The following is a 13565-nucleotide window of genomic DNA, read 5'->3' on the forward strand; positions in this document are numbered from 1 at the left end:
GACAGGGTGCGAACGGGAGCTCATCGGCGATGCAGCGCTAACGAGGGATGGAAAGGTGCAAGAGCGTTGTCGAGGCGGTGCAAAGCGTGTGCGGGGGTGTGCGTGCACACCGCACGTGTGTGCTCAGCGATTCCCCGCCCCGCTGGGCTCCGGGCGGATCCGTGGCCGTGCAGGACCCCCCTCCCCATCTCTGCGGGACCCCCAGAGCGGGGCCGGCTGCCTGCAGTGGGTGTGCAATGCAGCATCTGCTCCTTGCAGATGGCTCACAGCTCTGCACCCCGGCTTCACGCACCCCGCTGCCACCAGCCAGCCCTCCCAGTTAAAGAGCCACCCGTGTGCCGGGGGCGTGGGGGCTCAGGACGCTCGGGTGACCATCGGGCTGTGACCCTGGGCAGGGACACACCTTGTGCGTGCCGTGTGCGAGCTCTGCCCGCTGCCCTTCCCGCGGGGACACTCGGCTGGCGGGCCCGTGGGGTGGCACATCACGGGCCTCTCGCCGGTACGCGCTTGTGCCAGAGCCAAAAATAGCCGGTGATGCTCGGTGATGCTCGGCTCCCGCGGCGGGGAAGCGGTGATGTCACTCGCCGCCAATCACCGGCGGCCCCGAGGAGCAGCGCGGAGGAGTGGGAACGTGCTTCCCCGAGCATCCCTCCCCGAGCATCCCCCCCGGAACAGCCAGCGGCCGCGTGTGCCTGGAAAACGGGGGGCCCTTCCTCAATGGGAAGGGCGATGTGGGTCTAAACCTAGTTTTGGGGACCCCCTGTTTGGCTTTCCCCCAGCCCTGGGTTTCCCCCTCTCTCTCCCTCTCTGAGCGCCGTGCTGAGGATGCAGCTTTGCTGCTGCTGGCGGAGCAGGATGACGCCAGGCTGCAGCGAGCAGGGCGGCACAGCCGGGGTGGAGCAGCCTCGGAGCTGAGACCAAAGTCCCCTGTAATTACCCAGCTGGGAGGAGCAGGGTGACAGACCCGACGCGCAGGTCGCAGACGAGTTTCAGGCTTGGGGCTCTCAGGGATGCCCGAGGACATGTGGGCTTGGCTGGAGCATGGTGGCTGCGGAGCCCAGCCCGTCCTGGCACCGGTGGCAGAGCTGGGTCCGTGAGCTGGTGCAGCAGAGCTGTGGTCAGGGGTCCCTGCATGCTCGGTCCTGCTCGCTGGAGGATGCAGGGGCACGAGCTAAAAGCAGCCATTTCCCTGTATCCAAAGGATACGAGGTATACCAGGTGGTGCTGCAATGTGGGGAGCAGTGCTAGGCATGCTCTGTGCCCCTCTACTGAGAGCAGATCCCCCATGGGGTCACTGGGCATCACCCTTGAAGAGGTTGGGAAGCTGTCCTGGAGCACTGGGGTGCTGATGGCCACTGTCCTGACTGCTATGGTAGCTCAGGGTGGCCTTGGAGCTGAGTGCAAGGGTTTGGGACACCCTGTTGTTTCTGGGGCAAGGACAACCCACAGGCTGCTCTTGTTGGAGACAGGTGGCTGGGGATGGGCATTACTGCTGCTGTTGCTCTTCTGGCCATCCTGGTTCCATGCTGGGGACAAGCAGCCACGGATTCTTCCTTCACCCCCTCGCAGGTGCCCTCGGCTCGAGGGAGGAGCCCGAGTTCGTGACCGCTCGCGCTGGCGAGAGCGTGATCCTGGGATGCGACGTGATCCACCCGCTCACGGGACAGCCCCCTCCCTATGTCGTGGAGTGGTTCAAGTTCGGCGTCCCCATCCCCATCTTCATCAAGTTTGGGTTTTACCCTCCCCATGTCGACCCAGAGTATGCCGGTGAGTCCTGGGGGGGGACGAGGGGAGGGTGCCGGGTCCCGGCCGCAGCACGTCCCGGGATGCGCAGCCCCGCTCCATCCGCTCCTCCGTCGGAAACCACGCAGGCTCTGCCTCTCGTTGCTCGCTTTCCACCCAGTTGGTTTTAATTAAGCAGCAGCGTTAGGAAGCCAGCTGGGCTGCGTGGGACGGGAGCAAGCGAGGCAGAGAAACCCAGGGTGACGCGTGGTGGCGGTGGCTGCTGCTGCTGCCGCTGCGCCCCAGAGCAGCTGTGAGCCCAGGGAGGGACGCTGGGGATGGAGCCAGGGCCACGTGCTGGGCAGAGGTGACAGGTTGGAGCTGCAGAACTCATGTGGCTGCTCGCCAATGTGCTGCCTGTGACACGTGGCTGGTGTCCCCTGGTGGGAGCTGGGAGCTGGAGAGCAGCCCTGAGAAGGTTGGTGTGGCAGGACAGACCCTCTGTGGTATTCCTTTCCTTGTGGAATGCTGTCCTGGGAATCTTCCCTGGGTCATATGGGACTCTCTGCCCAAAGTGCTCTAAGAAATGCTGCAGCAGGGAGGATGCACCAGCTGAGCCGTACCAAACTCAGCTCAGCAATGGGTGATCCCACAGCCCGATGGCCACTGCACCAGGGCGGAGGTTTAGACTGCTTTGCTCCTGACCCAGTTTTTGGGGCTGTGCACAGGGTCAGCTGAGGGCTGCCCTGCTTTCTGGGAGTCTCCCAGGCGGGGAAAAGCTTTGGGGCACGCCTGTGTGCCGGCTGTGCCGCCGCCAGCCCCCGGCTGGGAGCAGAAGGCCGGTGTCGCTGTGGGCAGACATCGCTCAAGGCACTTTGCCTGGCCCTGGCAGCTTGGCTCTGCTGTCCCCAGACGGGTGAGTGTGTCACTGGCCTGGCACCACCGGCCTGGCATCACCAGCCTGGCACCACCAGCCTGGCACCACCGGCTGCAACCACACCCCGCAGCTCAGCCAGCCCCAAACTGGGACAGTGCCCACATGGGGATGGGGTGTCCCTGTGGGGATGTTCTGGGGATTGCTGCAGTTTGGGATGGGGTATCCCTGTGGGGATGTTCTGGGGACTGCTCCAGTTTGGGATGAGGTGTCCCCTGATGTTCTGGGGCCTGCTCTGGGGTCAGGATGAGGTGTCCCCTGTGGCCATGTTTTGGGGCTGCTCTGGTGTGGGGATGGGGTGTCCCCTGCAGTGATGTCCTGGTGTCAGGGACATGGTGCCAACGCTGTGCTCTCCCACAGGCCGGGCCAGCCTGCACGACAAAGCCTCCCTGCGCATTGAGCAGGTGCGCTCCGAGGACCAGGGCTGGTACGAGTGCAAAGTGCTCATGCTGGACCAGCAGTACGACACCTTCCACAACGGCAGCTGGGTCCACCTCACGGTCAATGGTGAGCGCGGCGGGGGCTGCGGCGTCTGTGCGGTGCCAAAATGGGATTTCTGGTGGATGCTGGATGCCTGCTGGACCCTGGCCTCGATGGCATCTGTGCCTGGCAGACACGCGAGCCTGAAGCCATCCAGGCTGGCTGCTCCAGCCAGGGTGTGACTTCAAAAGGGACGAAGTTTTATTAGGGATTCTTCAGTTTAATTACACAGAGCTTGTTTAAAGGAGAGACATCAAGAACCAGGGCTGGGAATGAATCTTCTCTCAACAAACAGATCAGAAAATCAAATCTTTGTTTTCTTGAAATTCAGATTTACTCAAATTACTTTTTCATTTTATTAGGGCTGTATATTAAACTAATTAGCAAATTGTCATTCTCCGCATCAGGAGAGAGATCTTTATTTTTAGCCCAGCAGCAGGGCTGTGCCTCTCCTGCTGCAGTGGGGTGGCTGGAGAGATGTGGCCACTGGCAGCTCCTCGCTGGTCTTGCCTTGACCTTGTGCAATTAATTTAACCTTTGGGGGGATGCTGTGCTGTGGCACAGCGCAGAGCCACCTAATTGAGCCCAATTAGTGAGCGGGAGCTTTGCAAGAGGGGCCGTGCAGGCCACCAGCCCCATCCCTGCCTGCTGCCCTGCCTGCCGCTTCCTGCTTTCCCCCAGCCTGCTAATGAGCTCCGAGGGCTTGGGAAGGAGGGCAGGAGGAGGAGGAAGGAGGAGGATGGTGGTGCCTGGCTCACCTCTGCCACGTGCACGGATCCTGCAAACCACCAGCTGGAGGGGCTGGAAAATGGCCCCAGATACCCTGTCCCTCCCCTTGGAAAAATGGGCCAGTTTTGGGGCTTTTATGCAGCACGGGGCGTGCAGGGGCTTAATAACAATATAATAACCATAATCCTCCCAGCCCGAGGAATTGCTTTCAGGGTGAGGACTGTGGCATTACAACGCTTAATTTTCTTAGGGGCAAAATAAAAATCATTTGGGGAGAAACAAAATATAATTCCTTTTCAATTTTTTTTTTTTTTTCCCCCCAAGCAGATTAAATTGCCAACCTGTCTTCCTCTAAAGTGGGCTTTAACAACCGCGGGTAATTAGGGGCGGGCTGTAATCCTGCCAGCCTCTTTCATCAGGAAGGAGCCTTTCGATCTGCACTGCGGTGTTTTCCCATGTTTTGACAATAGCGAGTTAATGTTCAGCGGGCTGGGGGGAGGAGAGGGGGCAGAGCTGGGGTGTGATGTGGCCCCTCTTGGTCGGTGTCCCCAAGGACACCCCTGTCCCTGCAGCCCCGTTTGCCTTTGGGGTGGTCCCAGCCCCGCCGTGGGGATGTGCAGAGTGTCCCCTGTGTCCAGGCAGTGCTTTCCCCTCTGTCCCCGTGTGCCCCCAGAGCCAGAGTGGCCGTGGGTGACCCGGGGGGTCACGGTGCTCTCCTGTGCCCCCAGCTCCCCCCACGTTCACGGAGACCCCACCGCAGTACGTAGAGGCGAAGGAGGGCAGCAGCGTCACCCTGACCTGCATGGCGTTCGGGAACCCCAAGCCCATCGTCACCTGGCTCAGAGAGGGAGACCTTTTGGGTGCCAATGGCAAGTACCAGGTAGGTGTGGCAGGGCTGCCGTGGGGACTCCTGGGCTGGGAGCTGGCAGGGACAGCACTGACAGGGCCACGGTGGCGGCAGCTCCGCCGTGCCTGGAGCCAGCTGTGCTTTCTCAGCACTTCTTCTTGGTGAGATGCCCGTTTTCCCCCGCCCCATCCCTGCTGAGCAGAAGCCTGTAACGCTGCCAGCCCTTGGGTGCTGGCTGGAGACCACCCAAGTGCTTGGGACAGCCCTGCTCCTGCACCTGACCTGCTCCCTGCAGGCTCAGCCCAGGGGCCAGGACCCTGGAGATGGGGTGGGGGCTGCAGCCTGGGGTAGTGTCCCCCTGGCAGAGATGGATGCAACAGGGCTGGAGCAAGGGAGGGTTGAGCAGGGAGGATTTCCCCTCCTCCCTCCCCTTCAGGACCCTTTTTGCATCCCAGAGGCTCCCAAGCAGAGATTCCCCCCTGAGCTGTAATTGGTAAATCAGGCATTGGAATCAGCGCAGGCACTAATGAGAGTAATTAGGAATCATTTGTTACTAATTGAAATAGAAGGATGAGGCAGAATGAGGTGGGGGGGAAAGCCTGGCTGGGAGGCCTCCCTGTGCATGGGGGTGCTGCTACCCCAAAGGTGACAGTCCCTTGTCCATCCTTCTGCTGTGTCCCTGGGGGGAATCCATCCACTCCTCTGGCTGAGAGGTGGCCCCACAGGGAGGACAGTGGCCAAGCTGGGGTATCCTCCTCATCCCTGAGTGATGGAGCAGGTCCCTGGTGGGGCAGGGAATGCTCCAGCAAGGCTCCTTCTGAAGCTCCAGTGGTGGCAGGGTGCTTGGCAGGAGCGGTTTGGAGCCTGCTGCCTGCCAGTCACTTGTGGGAGATGAATGCGCTGGGATGGTTATTTATTTATTTCATCATTTCTTTTCCCTTCCCCTTGGCGTCGAGCAGGAACGCGTGTGTTGGTTTATTAATATCCCAAGCCTTGCAGAGCGGGGAAACCCGTCTCTCATCCGGCCCTGAAAGTGCCGGCAGCTCTCTGCCGTGGGAAGCAGGGAGGGTCTTCCCCGTCCCCCTGGGGGTCCCTGCCCACGCTCCAGGGTCTCCCCTTGTTCCCAGGTGAGCGACGGGAGCCTCACGGTGCTCTCGGTCAGCCGGGAGGACAGAGGTGCCTACACCTGCCGGGCCTACAGCATCCAGGGCGAGGCTGTGCACACCACGCGCCTGCTCGTCCAAGGTGAGACCTTCCAGCTCCTCAGCATCCCCTGGGAAGCCGGGATGGAGGGGCCACGGGGCTGCGGTGTCACCCTGGAGCGACCCCCGAGCCCTGTGTGCCTGGCACGCTGCTGGCTGCCCCGGGGCTCTGCATCCGGTTTGTAGGACGGAGGAATCCACTTAATTGGGACAGTGGTGGCCGTGCTGATGAGCAGCCAGGCCCTGATGGCAGCTCAGTTTTGTTTGGGAAGCGGGGAAAAGATTGAGGCTGTCATGAAGCGCCTCGTCAGACAGCGGTGATGCATGACAGGCCTCCTGCTCCTTGCTCCCTCTCTTATTAAATAAATCTTTAATTAGGTCAACAGCTACCAGCAGAGAGAGGAGCACAGGGTGTCCTCTGCTCTGCTTTTGTGGCAGTGGTGAGCTGCTGGCTCCTGGCAGTCTCTTCCCCCTGGATATTTCCTGTGGGTGATGCTATCCTCGGGAAGTGCTGGGGATGAAGGGAGGTGTGTCCTTGTGTGCCCTGGGAGAAGCACCATGGGAGTGGATCCCCTCAGAGCTGTAGAGATTAGGGAGAGGGCTGGGAATAACAGGGTCACTGTGGTTCTCAGTCAGCCCAGAGATTAGGGAAAGGGTTGGGAATAACAGGGTCACTGTGGTTCTCAGAGGATCAGGGCCAGCCCTGCCCCAGAGACCTCCAGCAGCTCCCAGCCAAAATGCTGTGATGCAGCTGAACCTGAGCAACCTTTGTGGGAATACCTGCAGTGCTGGGAGTGACACTTTCCTCTTCCCCCCTCCAGGACCTCCTTTTATCGTTTCCCCTCCGGAGAACATCACAGTCAACATCTCCCAGGATGCGCTGTTCACCTGCCAGGCCGAGGCGTATCCTGGGAACCTCACCTACCTGTGGTACTGGGAGGAGGAGAATGTCTACTTCAAGAAGTGAGTTTATAGCTGGTGGGGCGGTGTGTTCTCCTTCTCCTGCTGCTCCTGGGTTGTGCTGGGAGCTGGGATTGTGTTGGGCTTTGCCCCTGGCTCTCCCTGTGATCCTCCTCTCCTCTTCTCTTGCAGCGACTTGAAGCTGAGGGTGCGGATCCTGATCGACGGGACGCTGATTATTTTCCGTGTCAAACCAGAGGATGCTGGAAAATACACCTGTATCCCCAGCAACAGCCTGGGCCGCTCGCCATCAGCCTCTGCCTACCTGACAGTACAGTGTGAGTGCAGGGATGGGGCTGGGAGTGATAACACCTGGCTCCCAGGCAGCCCCAGAGGCTCTCTTGTCCTGGTATGACACTGGGAGAATCAGGCTGATGTGACAGCAGCCTTTGCATGAACATGGAAGCATCCTCAGCTAAAAAAGCTTGAGAGCATCCCATGTGGGTGTGGGAGACAAGAAAGCAAATGGTCTGAGCAGCCTGAGTGACACTGCTCAGCTGGGACTGGTGTCCACCTTTGCCACAAGTGCTTTTTAATTAGGTGAACATCATCCCATGCCTGCTCCCTCACTGTCCTCACCCTGCTGGGAAGCACCAGCTCAGGGCTCTCAGTGCCAAGCTGTATTTTTGGGGCTCATTTTGGGGGTTTATTCCTGTTGGCGCGGCCGTTTGGCGAGCGCGGAGCTCGGCGTGTCACATTTTTCAGGCGGTAAGTGAGGTAAGTGATCTAAACAAGCGGAGGAGAAAGGGCTGGAGCAGGAGAGTTGCTTCCCACGCTCGTTCTCCCGGAATCCCCGGGCGGTAATGGGTAGTGTGCCACCGGCAGCCTGTGGCATTCCACAGTAATGGCCTCAATTGCCGCCGCTCCAATTGCAATATTGCTCCGCTCAAAAAGACTGCGGCGTTTTTATTTCATAATGAAAGACAGGCCTGAGCAAAGTGGGTTCCCAGCGTGGGTTTTCCAAGGCTGTCTTCGAGCTGCTGACTTTAGACCTGGTGCTGGTTAGTGGGGAGCTTCTGAGAGAAGAGCTGGCAAGTCCCTGTGGATGAAGGGGCAGAGTGGGCAGGGGGACGGTGTCAGTGGTGCTGTGTCCAGGCACAGGCGTGATTTGGGGCTTGGATGTGCCCAGCTGGGTGGCTCTTGGGAAAGCCTGTGGCCTCAGGCCATTAAATCTGCCCTGCCGCTAATCCAAGGCCGCTTGTCAGGGCTGATAGCTGTTAAAAATAGCTCTAATGGCAGGGAGAGCAGCGCTCGGACAATCTGCCGCTCAGCCAAGGGGTGCTCGGCTTTTGGTGCCACAAACCCTTTTCCTCCTGAGCAAACCTCATCCACAGCGGGGCTGATGGCTCCGGAGGGAGCTTCCCATCCTCCCAAGCAGATGGGGACACCGCTCTGGGTCATTAGTGGGCTGGGCTGGCCCCTGGCCAGTGACCTAGTAGTGAAAGGCTCGATCCCATTACCCTCTCCGGCGCTGCTGGAGCCCTTGATTACATTTCCTAAGAGTTGGAGTTGCACAGAGGGGGGTAAAGCCTGCTCCATATGCAGCGCTGAACAATCTGGGTTATGGTGCCACTGCCGGGGGCGCCGGATCTGGGGAGTGGTTGGGGTGACGTGCTGGGAGCAGAGCTCCCAAACTCTGCTGGTTTTGCCCCAAGGAAGCAATAAGGAAAGGACACCCCCATATCTTCCATCCCTTCCTATTAAGCACCTTAATGTTTAGCTCCCACTTTGCATCAGCAGTGCAGGGATGCTGCACCCCAAAACCTCCACATTTATCCCTTAATGCAGCGTAAGCCCCATCAGGATTTTCCCATAACCTCGTGCTGCCGGTGTCTAGACGAGATTGTAGAAATACTCACTCTTCTTATTAAAAATAACATTTTTTTAAAAAGCTTCTTATTAAAGAAAGTCTAGATTATCTTCAACCCACTCGCACTTAATTAAAAAGCTCTTAGAAGTGCTGTTAATGACACATTCTAGACTGGAGGATTGCGAGACACCTCTCTGCGTGGGTGGTGCAGCGTGGAGGGGGGGGTTAGATATATATTTTAAGGTTTTTGCATCTTGGAAAGGGTGAGGTGGTTGCTGTTCAGCATGACCCAGCCTCAATGAGGCACGAGTACAAGCAGATATGGGAGGTAAAGGACTCATGGCAGCCTGGACATGGGTCCCTTTTCCCATCTGGGTGTGTTTTAAGGCTTGGCAGTTGAAATAGCTTTGATTGCTGGTATGTCAAACCAGGCTGTGCTGGGTGTTCATCACACCTGGCACGTGTCATGTTGTAATGGAGCAGCGCAGAGTTCAGTAGGATACAAGCTGGTGTGGAATTGGGAGCAGGCATATCTCACATTTCTTCTTAAATGCAGTCTTTAATGAGCCCCAGGTAGGAACACCCTGGACATGAGCAAAGCCTCCCAGAAATTCCAGGTATTCCGGTGGATTTGTGCGTAGCAAGCCTGGCTTCACAGCCCGTGGGAGCCAGGGTGGTGCTGGGTTTGGAATTCATTACAGAAGTGAGGTAGATCCTCTGAAGCCAGGCTGGGAGGAGAGATGGGCTCTCTCCCCATGCTAACGTGGTGCTGCTCCCCCCAGATCCTGCCCGTGTGGTGAACATGCCCCCCATCATCTACGTTCCCATCGGGATCCACGGGTACATCCGCTGCCCGGTCGAGGCGGAGCCCCCGGTCACGCTGGTCAAGTGGAACAAGGACGGGCGTCCCCTGCGAATCGAGAAGGTAACGAAGCCCCCGGGGAGGGGAGATGGGGGCACAGCAGGGTTCAGACCCTCATGTCCTCAGCCAACACCAATGAGCACCACCAGGCACCCTGTGGGTCCCTTTGTGCTGGGAGAGAAGAATCTCATGGATGGGATGAGGCTGCTTTTCTTTATCAGCTGTGGGCAGAGTTAATTCCACTACTTGTACAGAGCCCACAGTGCCTGTGGATATTCTGTGTCTCTCACACCTGATGCCTTCTTCCCCCTAAAGTCACCTCCTGATGGCCCTGGTTTATTTTTCCAATGGCAACAGGTGGTAAAAAGACCCTTTTAACAAATGTACATCTTCTCCTAATCGTGGGTTGATAGTCTGAGCAAGGATATTAGCCATTAAACATTTAGAGAAAACGCTTAATATTTTAAATTTTTTGCTTAAATATTAACGATTTGAAGTTTTAATTCCATTTAAAGCTGTTGCTGCTCTGGCCTCCTGGTCCTTGGTGCCCTCAGCCCTCCAGGTGGAGATGTCTTGCCAACTCCAGAACAAGTTTTGTTTTAGTGTTAGACTCTGATCTTAAGTCTTTTGGGCTACATGAAGGAGCCCATCTGTGTTTGGACAGGCTGATGTTGCCCAGGATTCCTCTCTCTGCTGTTGAGGAGATGCTTTGGATGTTGGGACGGGATTGGGCATCTCCCGGGGATATGACAACCACCCCGGGCGTGGGTGGGGGGCTTGGCTCAAGGGGAGATGAGGAGCTGTGGTGGGTGCTGGATAAGTGAGCTCCCTGCTCTTCCCCACTGCAGTATTCCGGCTGGAACCTGCTGGAGGACGGGTCGATCCGGATCGAGGAGGCCACTGAAGATGCTCTCGGCACTTACACCTGTGTGCCTTATAACGCCCTGGGTACGATGGGCCAGTCTCCCCCTGCCCGACTGGTACTGAAGGTAACTCTTCTGCCAAAATCCCATGGGTTTGCTGGGAGCAGTGTCCTCCTGTGCCAGGGGCAGCTCCCGGGGTTGTGTGGGGAGGAGCAGAGGCTCCAGGGTGAGGGTGTGTCTGTGCCTCCCACCAGCACCGGCAAACCCCCAGGGCGCCCTGTCTGGTGTAGCTGGAAATATCCTGCCAGAGCAGCAGCACGGGTTTTGACACTGGACTGGGGTAGTTTGAGGAAACATCTCCCTGGAATGTCCCCTTTGCCAATAAAACACTTAGCCCTGCTGGCCCGGGCTTGGGTTCAGGAGGATTTTAATAAATGGATGATTTGAGCTCCACGTGCTCCGGCTGCGTGCGGCGCCTGGGGCGCGCTGGGCTCCCAGCACTGTTCCTGGTACAGCTGGGGTGGGAGCTGCTGCCTCTTCCCTCCCTGAACACGGAGTCCTGTGCCTGGGAGGGAGCTGTGGTGATTCATGGTGTCTAGCCGAGGTTCAGATGACAACGCTTTGTGTACCAGACACACACATCCGCCGGGGCGGCTGCCGGGGCGAGGAAATCAGGTTGATGGCTGATGTGATGTGGGTGGGTTTCTTCCTGTTTCGAGGAGGTAAAAAAGCAAGATGCTGCTCAGCCTGGAAAAGTTGTGTGGAGTTGTCACAGCAGTCTTCCTGTGTCTGTGGGGACCTGCAAGGAAGATGGAGAGGGATTCTTTGTCAGGAAATGTAGAGATGGGAGGAGGGGTTATGGGATTAAACTGAAAGAGGCAAAATTTAGGTTAGATATGAGGAGAAAGCTCTTCTGTGTGAGAGAGGGGATGCCCTGGTACAGGTTACCTAGGGAAGCTGTGGCTGCCCCATCCCTGGAAGGGTCCAAGGCCAGGTTGGAGCAATCTGTGATAGTGGCAGGGGGTGGAATGACATGAGCTTTAAGGTACTTTCCAACCCAAACCATTCTGTGATTCCAAGATTTTATGCTCCAGTACGGTGGCTCTTTGGAGAGAATCTCCCTCCAGGTGTGTAATTTGGTGTGCCATCGAGGCTCCTGGCACACATTCTCCACACAATTTTCCTTGCAACCAGAATAGGGATCGGGTTGGTTTGGAAAAGGCTTGGTTTTGGTGATGGGAGTTTGGGCAGGCTGACACTCCTTGTTTTTCCCCTTGGCTGCAGGACCCCCCCTATTTCACGGTGCTACCAGGCTGGGAGTACAGACAGGAGGCAGGGAGGGAGCTGTTGATTCCTTGCGCTGCTGCAGGAGACCCCTTTCCCATCATCGCCTGGAGAAAGGTACCCGGCCTGCCAGACAAATCTGCAGTGCCTTTGGCTTTTGGTGAATATTGCAGACAGAGAAGCCACACTCTGTCCCGGTAAGAACAAACTGCAGGTACAGCTGCTTCGCTTTGGGCTGAGCCACTGCCGTCCTGTCCCGCAGGTGGGTGGGGGAAGCCCGGCTTGTGGCCACCGAGTAATCCCGGGAAACCGACACGGCAGCATCCGCAAAGCTGAAACACTGCCCCCGGCCCGGCCCCCTCCTCTGCCTCGCCAGCACTGCCCACAGGACACCCTCCTCCCTGCCTGGCTCCCAGCTGCTCGCTGGCAGGACGTGGCAGTGTGGCAATGCCGTTCTCACAGCGCGTGCAGGGAGGGGATGTGTCACCACAGCACATCCAAGGGTCTCTTGGCTCTGGACCAGTCAGCAGCTGCTTTACTGTCTTGTGACTTTAAAGACCCTGTGAAGAAGCTGTTTTTATGATGCTGGACTGGATAGAAAGATTTCAAGATGTTCCTTTTCATAGAGCAGGGTGTGGTGGCACAGCCTGGGAGCAGCGAGGGCTTTCCAGTTCTCCTGCAGCCTTCCCCTTGCTTCCCACCTTTACTGCTCCCATAGGAAAGCCACTGAACAGGAGACCTCCTGGGCTCTTTGTTGTGCTGTCAGGAACTTCTCTCTGAGCCTTCCATGCCCTTCTTAGGGCTCTTGAGAGTGAGCTGTGTCCCCTCTGTCTGGGACCATCCCCAATCCTTGTGTCTTGAGCTGCTGGATCTCTGAGTCCCTTTTAGCAGCACGAGGAGGACCATGACTTTCACACATTTCAAGAGACCTGCCTAAAGCTTTTGGGCTGTTTAGTCTTTTTCTCCATTTATTTTTCTTTCCGTGCCCTCACCAGTCTCAGTCAGGTTTCTTTCCAATCCCATTTGTACCTTCTGGTGCTTCTCCTCATTCTGTGGCTCTGGGCTTATCTCCTCCAACTCAGTCAGGGCTGGCTTGGACTGGGCTCAGTTTTCCAGCGGCAGAAGTCAACTCCCTCCCTCCCCATCAGCCCATCAGTGCTGACCAGTCTCTTGAAGGACTCCTGGGCTTGCACTGGTAACCCCACATGTCCATGGGCTCCTCTGCTCCTCCTTCTTTGCATCAACCTGTGGGTCCTGGTGTTGATCAGCAGAGTCCCCCACACGAAGAACACCTGAAGAGGACTCAGGACAACATGGGATTTGCACAACTTTGGCTGATGGGCACAGATGAGTTGTTACAAGATCCATCTTTCCGCTCGACTTGAGAACGTTCAGGCACCTCCACGCACGCCATCCTCCCATATCCCCATGAGGCCCTTGCTGCCCAGACCTCTGCTGTGTCCTGCCTCTCATCTGCTGCTATCTGAGGCTGAGGGGCAGTTTGGGCATCTTCTGGGGCAGCCTGTGCCTTCCCCATCCCGTGAGTGGTTTAGCTGGGATGGCCGGTGCCCCTTCCCGCAGCAGTTTCAGCTTTGGATGCCGGAGGCTGAGCCCTGGCGCGGGGCTCGCTGTCCGTGCGAGTGCCGTGGGGTTTCCCGCTCGTGTGTGAGTGCTGAGCAGCAGCCTCCTGACGCATGCCTCTCGCGTTGCCCCCCAGGTCCTCTCGGAAACGGGGGAACCGTCTGCCTTGCCACGACCGGAGAGACCGGATCCCCTGCCGGTGGCCGGCGGTGTCCCCTGGGCCGCGCAGGTAGCTTAGTGACCCCGCCGCCGCCTCGCCCTGCCCCACAACCCGCTGCTGAGGCGTGTTTT

The 13565-nt window shown here is 57.9% G+C and overlaps 1 protein-coding gene across 7 annotated transcripts in view; it reads left to right on the forward strand.

Annotated features, from left to right (window-relative positions):
• The window catches only part of IGSF9B (immunoglobulin superfamily member 9B), a 45627-nt gene that overhangs the window by 6230 nt on the left and 25832 nt on the right, over positions 1-13565 (forward strand). For 5 of the 7 annotated variants that reach the window (XR_004500227.1, XR_004500226.1, XM_015649867.2 and 2 more), the window contains exons 2-11: positions 1570-1767; positions 3017-3163; positions 4594-4745; positions 5840-5957; positions 6736-6877; positions 7007-7152; positions 9467-9609; positions 10395-10535; positions 11694-11810; positions 13411-13503. Coding sequence is in view for 5 of the 7 variants with exons in the window: in XM_015649867.2 (XP_015505353.1) it covers positions 1570-1767; positions 3017-3163; positions 4594-4745; positions 5840-5957; positions 6736-6877; positions 7007-7152; positions 9467-9609; positions 10395-10535; positions 11694-11810; positions 13411-13503 (1397 nt within the window). In the remaining 2 variants the exon portion in view is untranslated. The remainder of the gene's footprint in view (positions 1-1569; positions 1768-3016; positions 3164-4593; positions 4746-5839; positions 5958-6735; positions 6878-7006; positions 7153-9466; positions 9610-10394; positions 10536-11693; positions 11811-13410; positions 13504-13565) is intronic. The other 2 variants (XM_015649865.2, XM_015649866.2) reach the window with 1 other exon arrangement.

This window comes from Parus major, chromosome 24 (assembly GCF_001522545.3).
Source record: "Parus major isolate Abel chromosome 24, Parus_major1.1, whole genome shotgun sequence".
Taxonomy (NCBI): Eukaryota; Metazoa; Chordata; class Aves; order Passeriformes; family Paridae; genus Parus; species Parus major.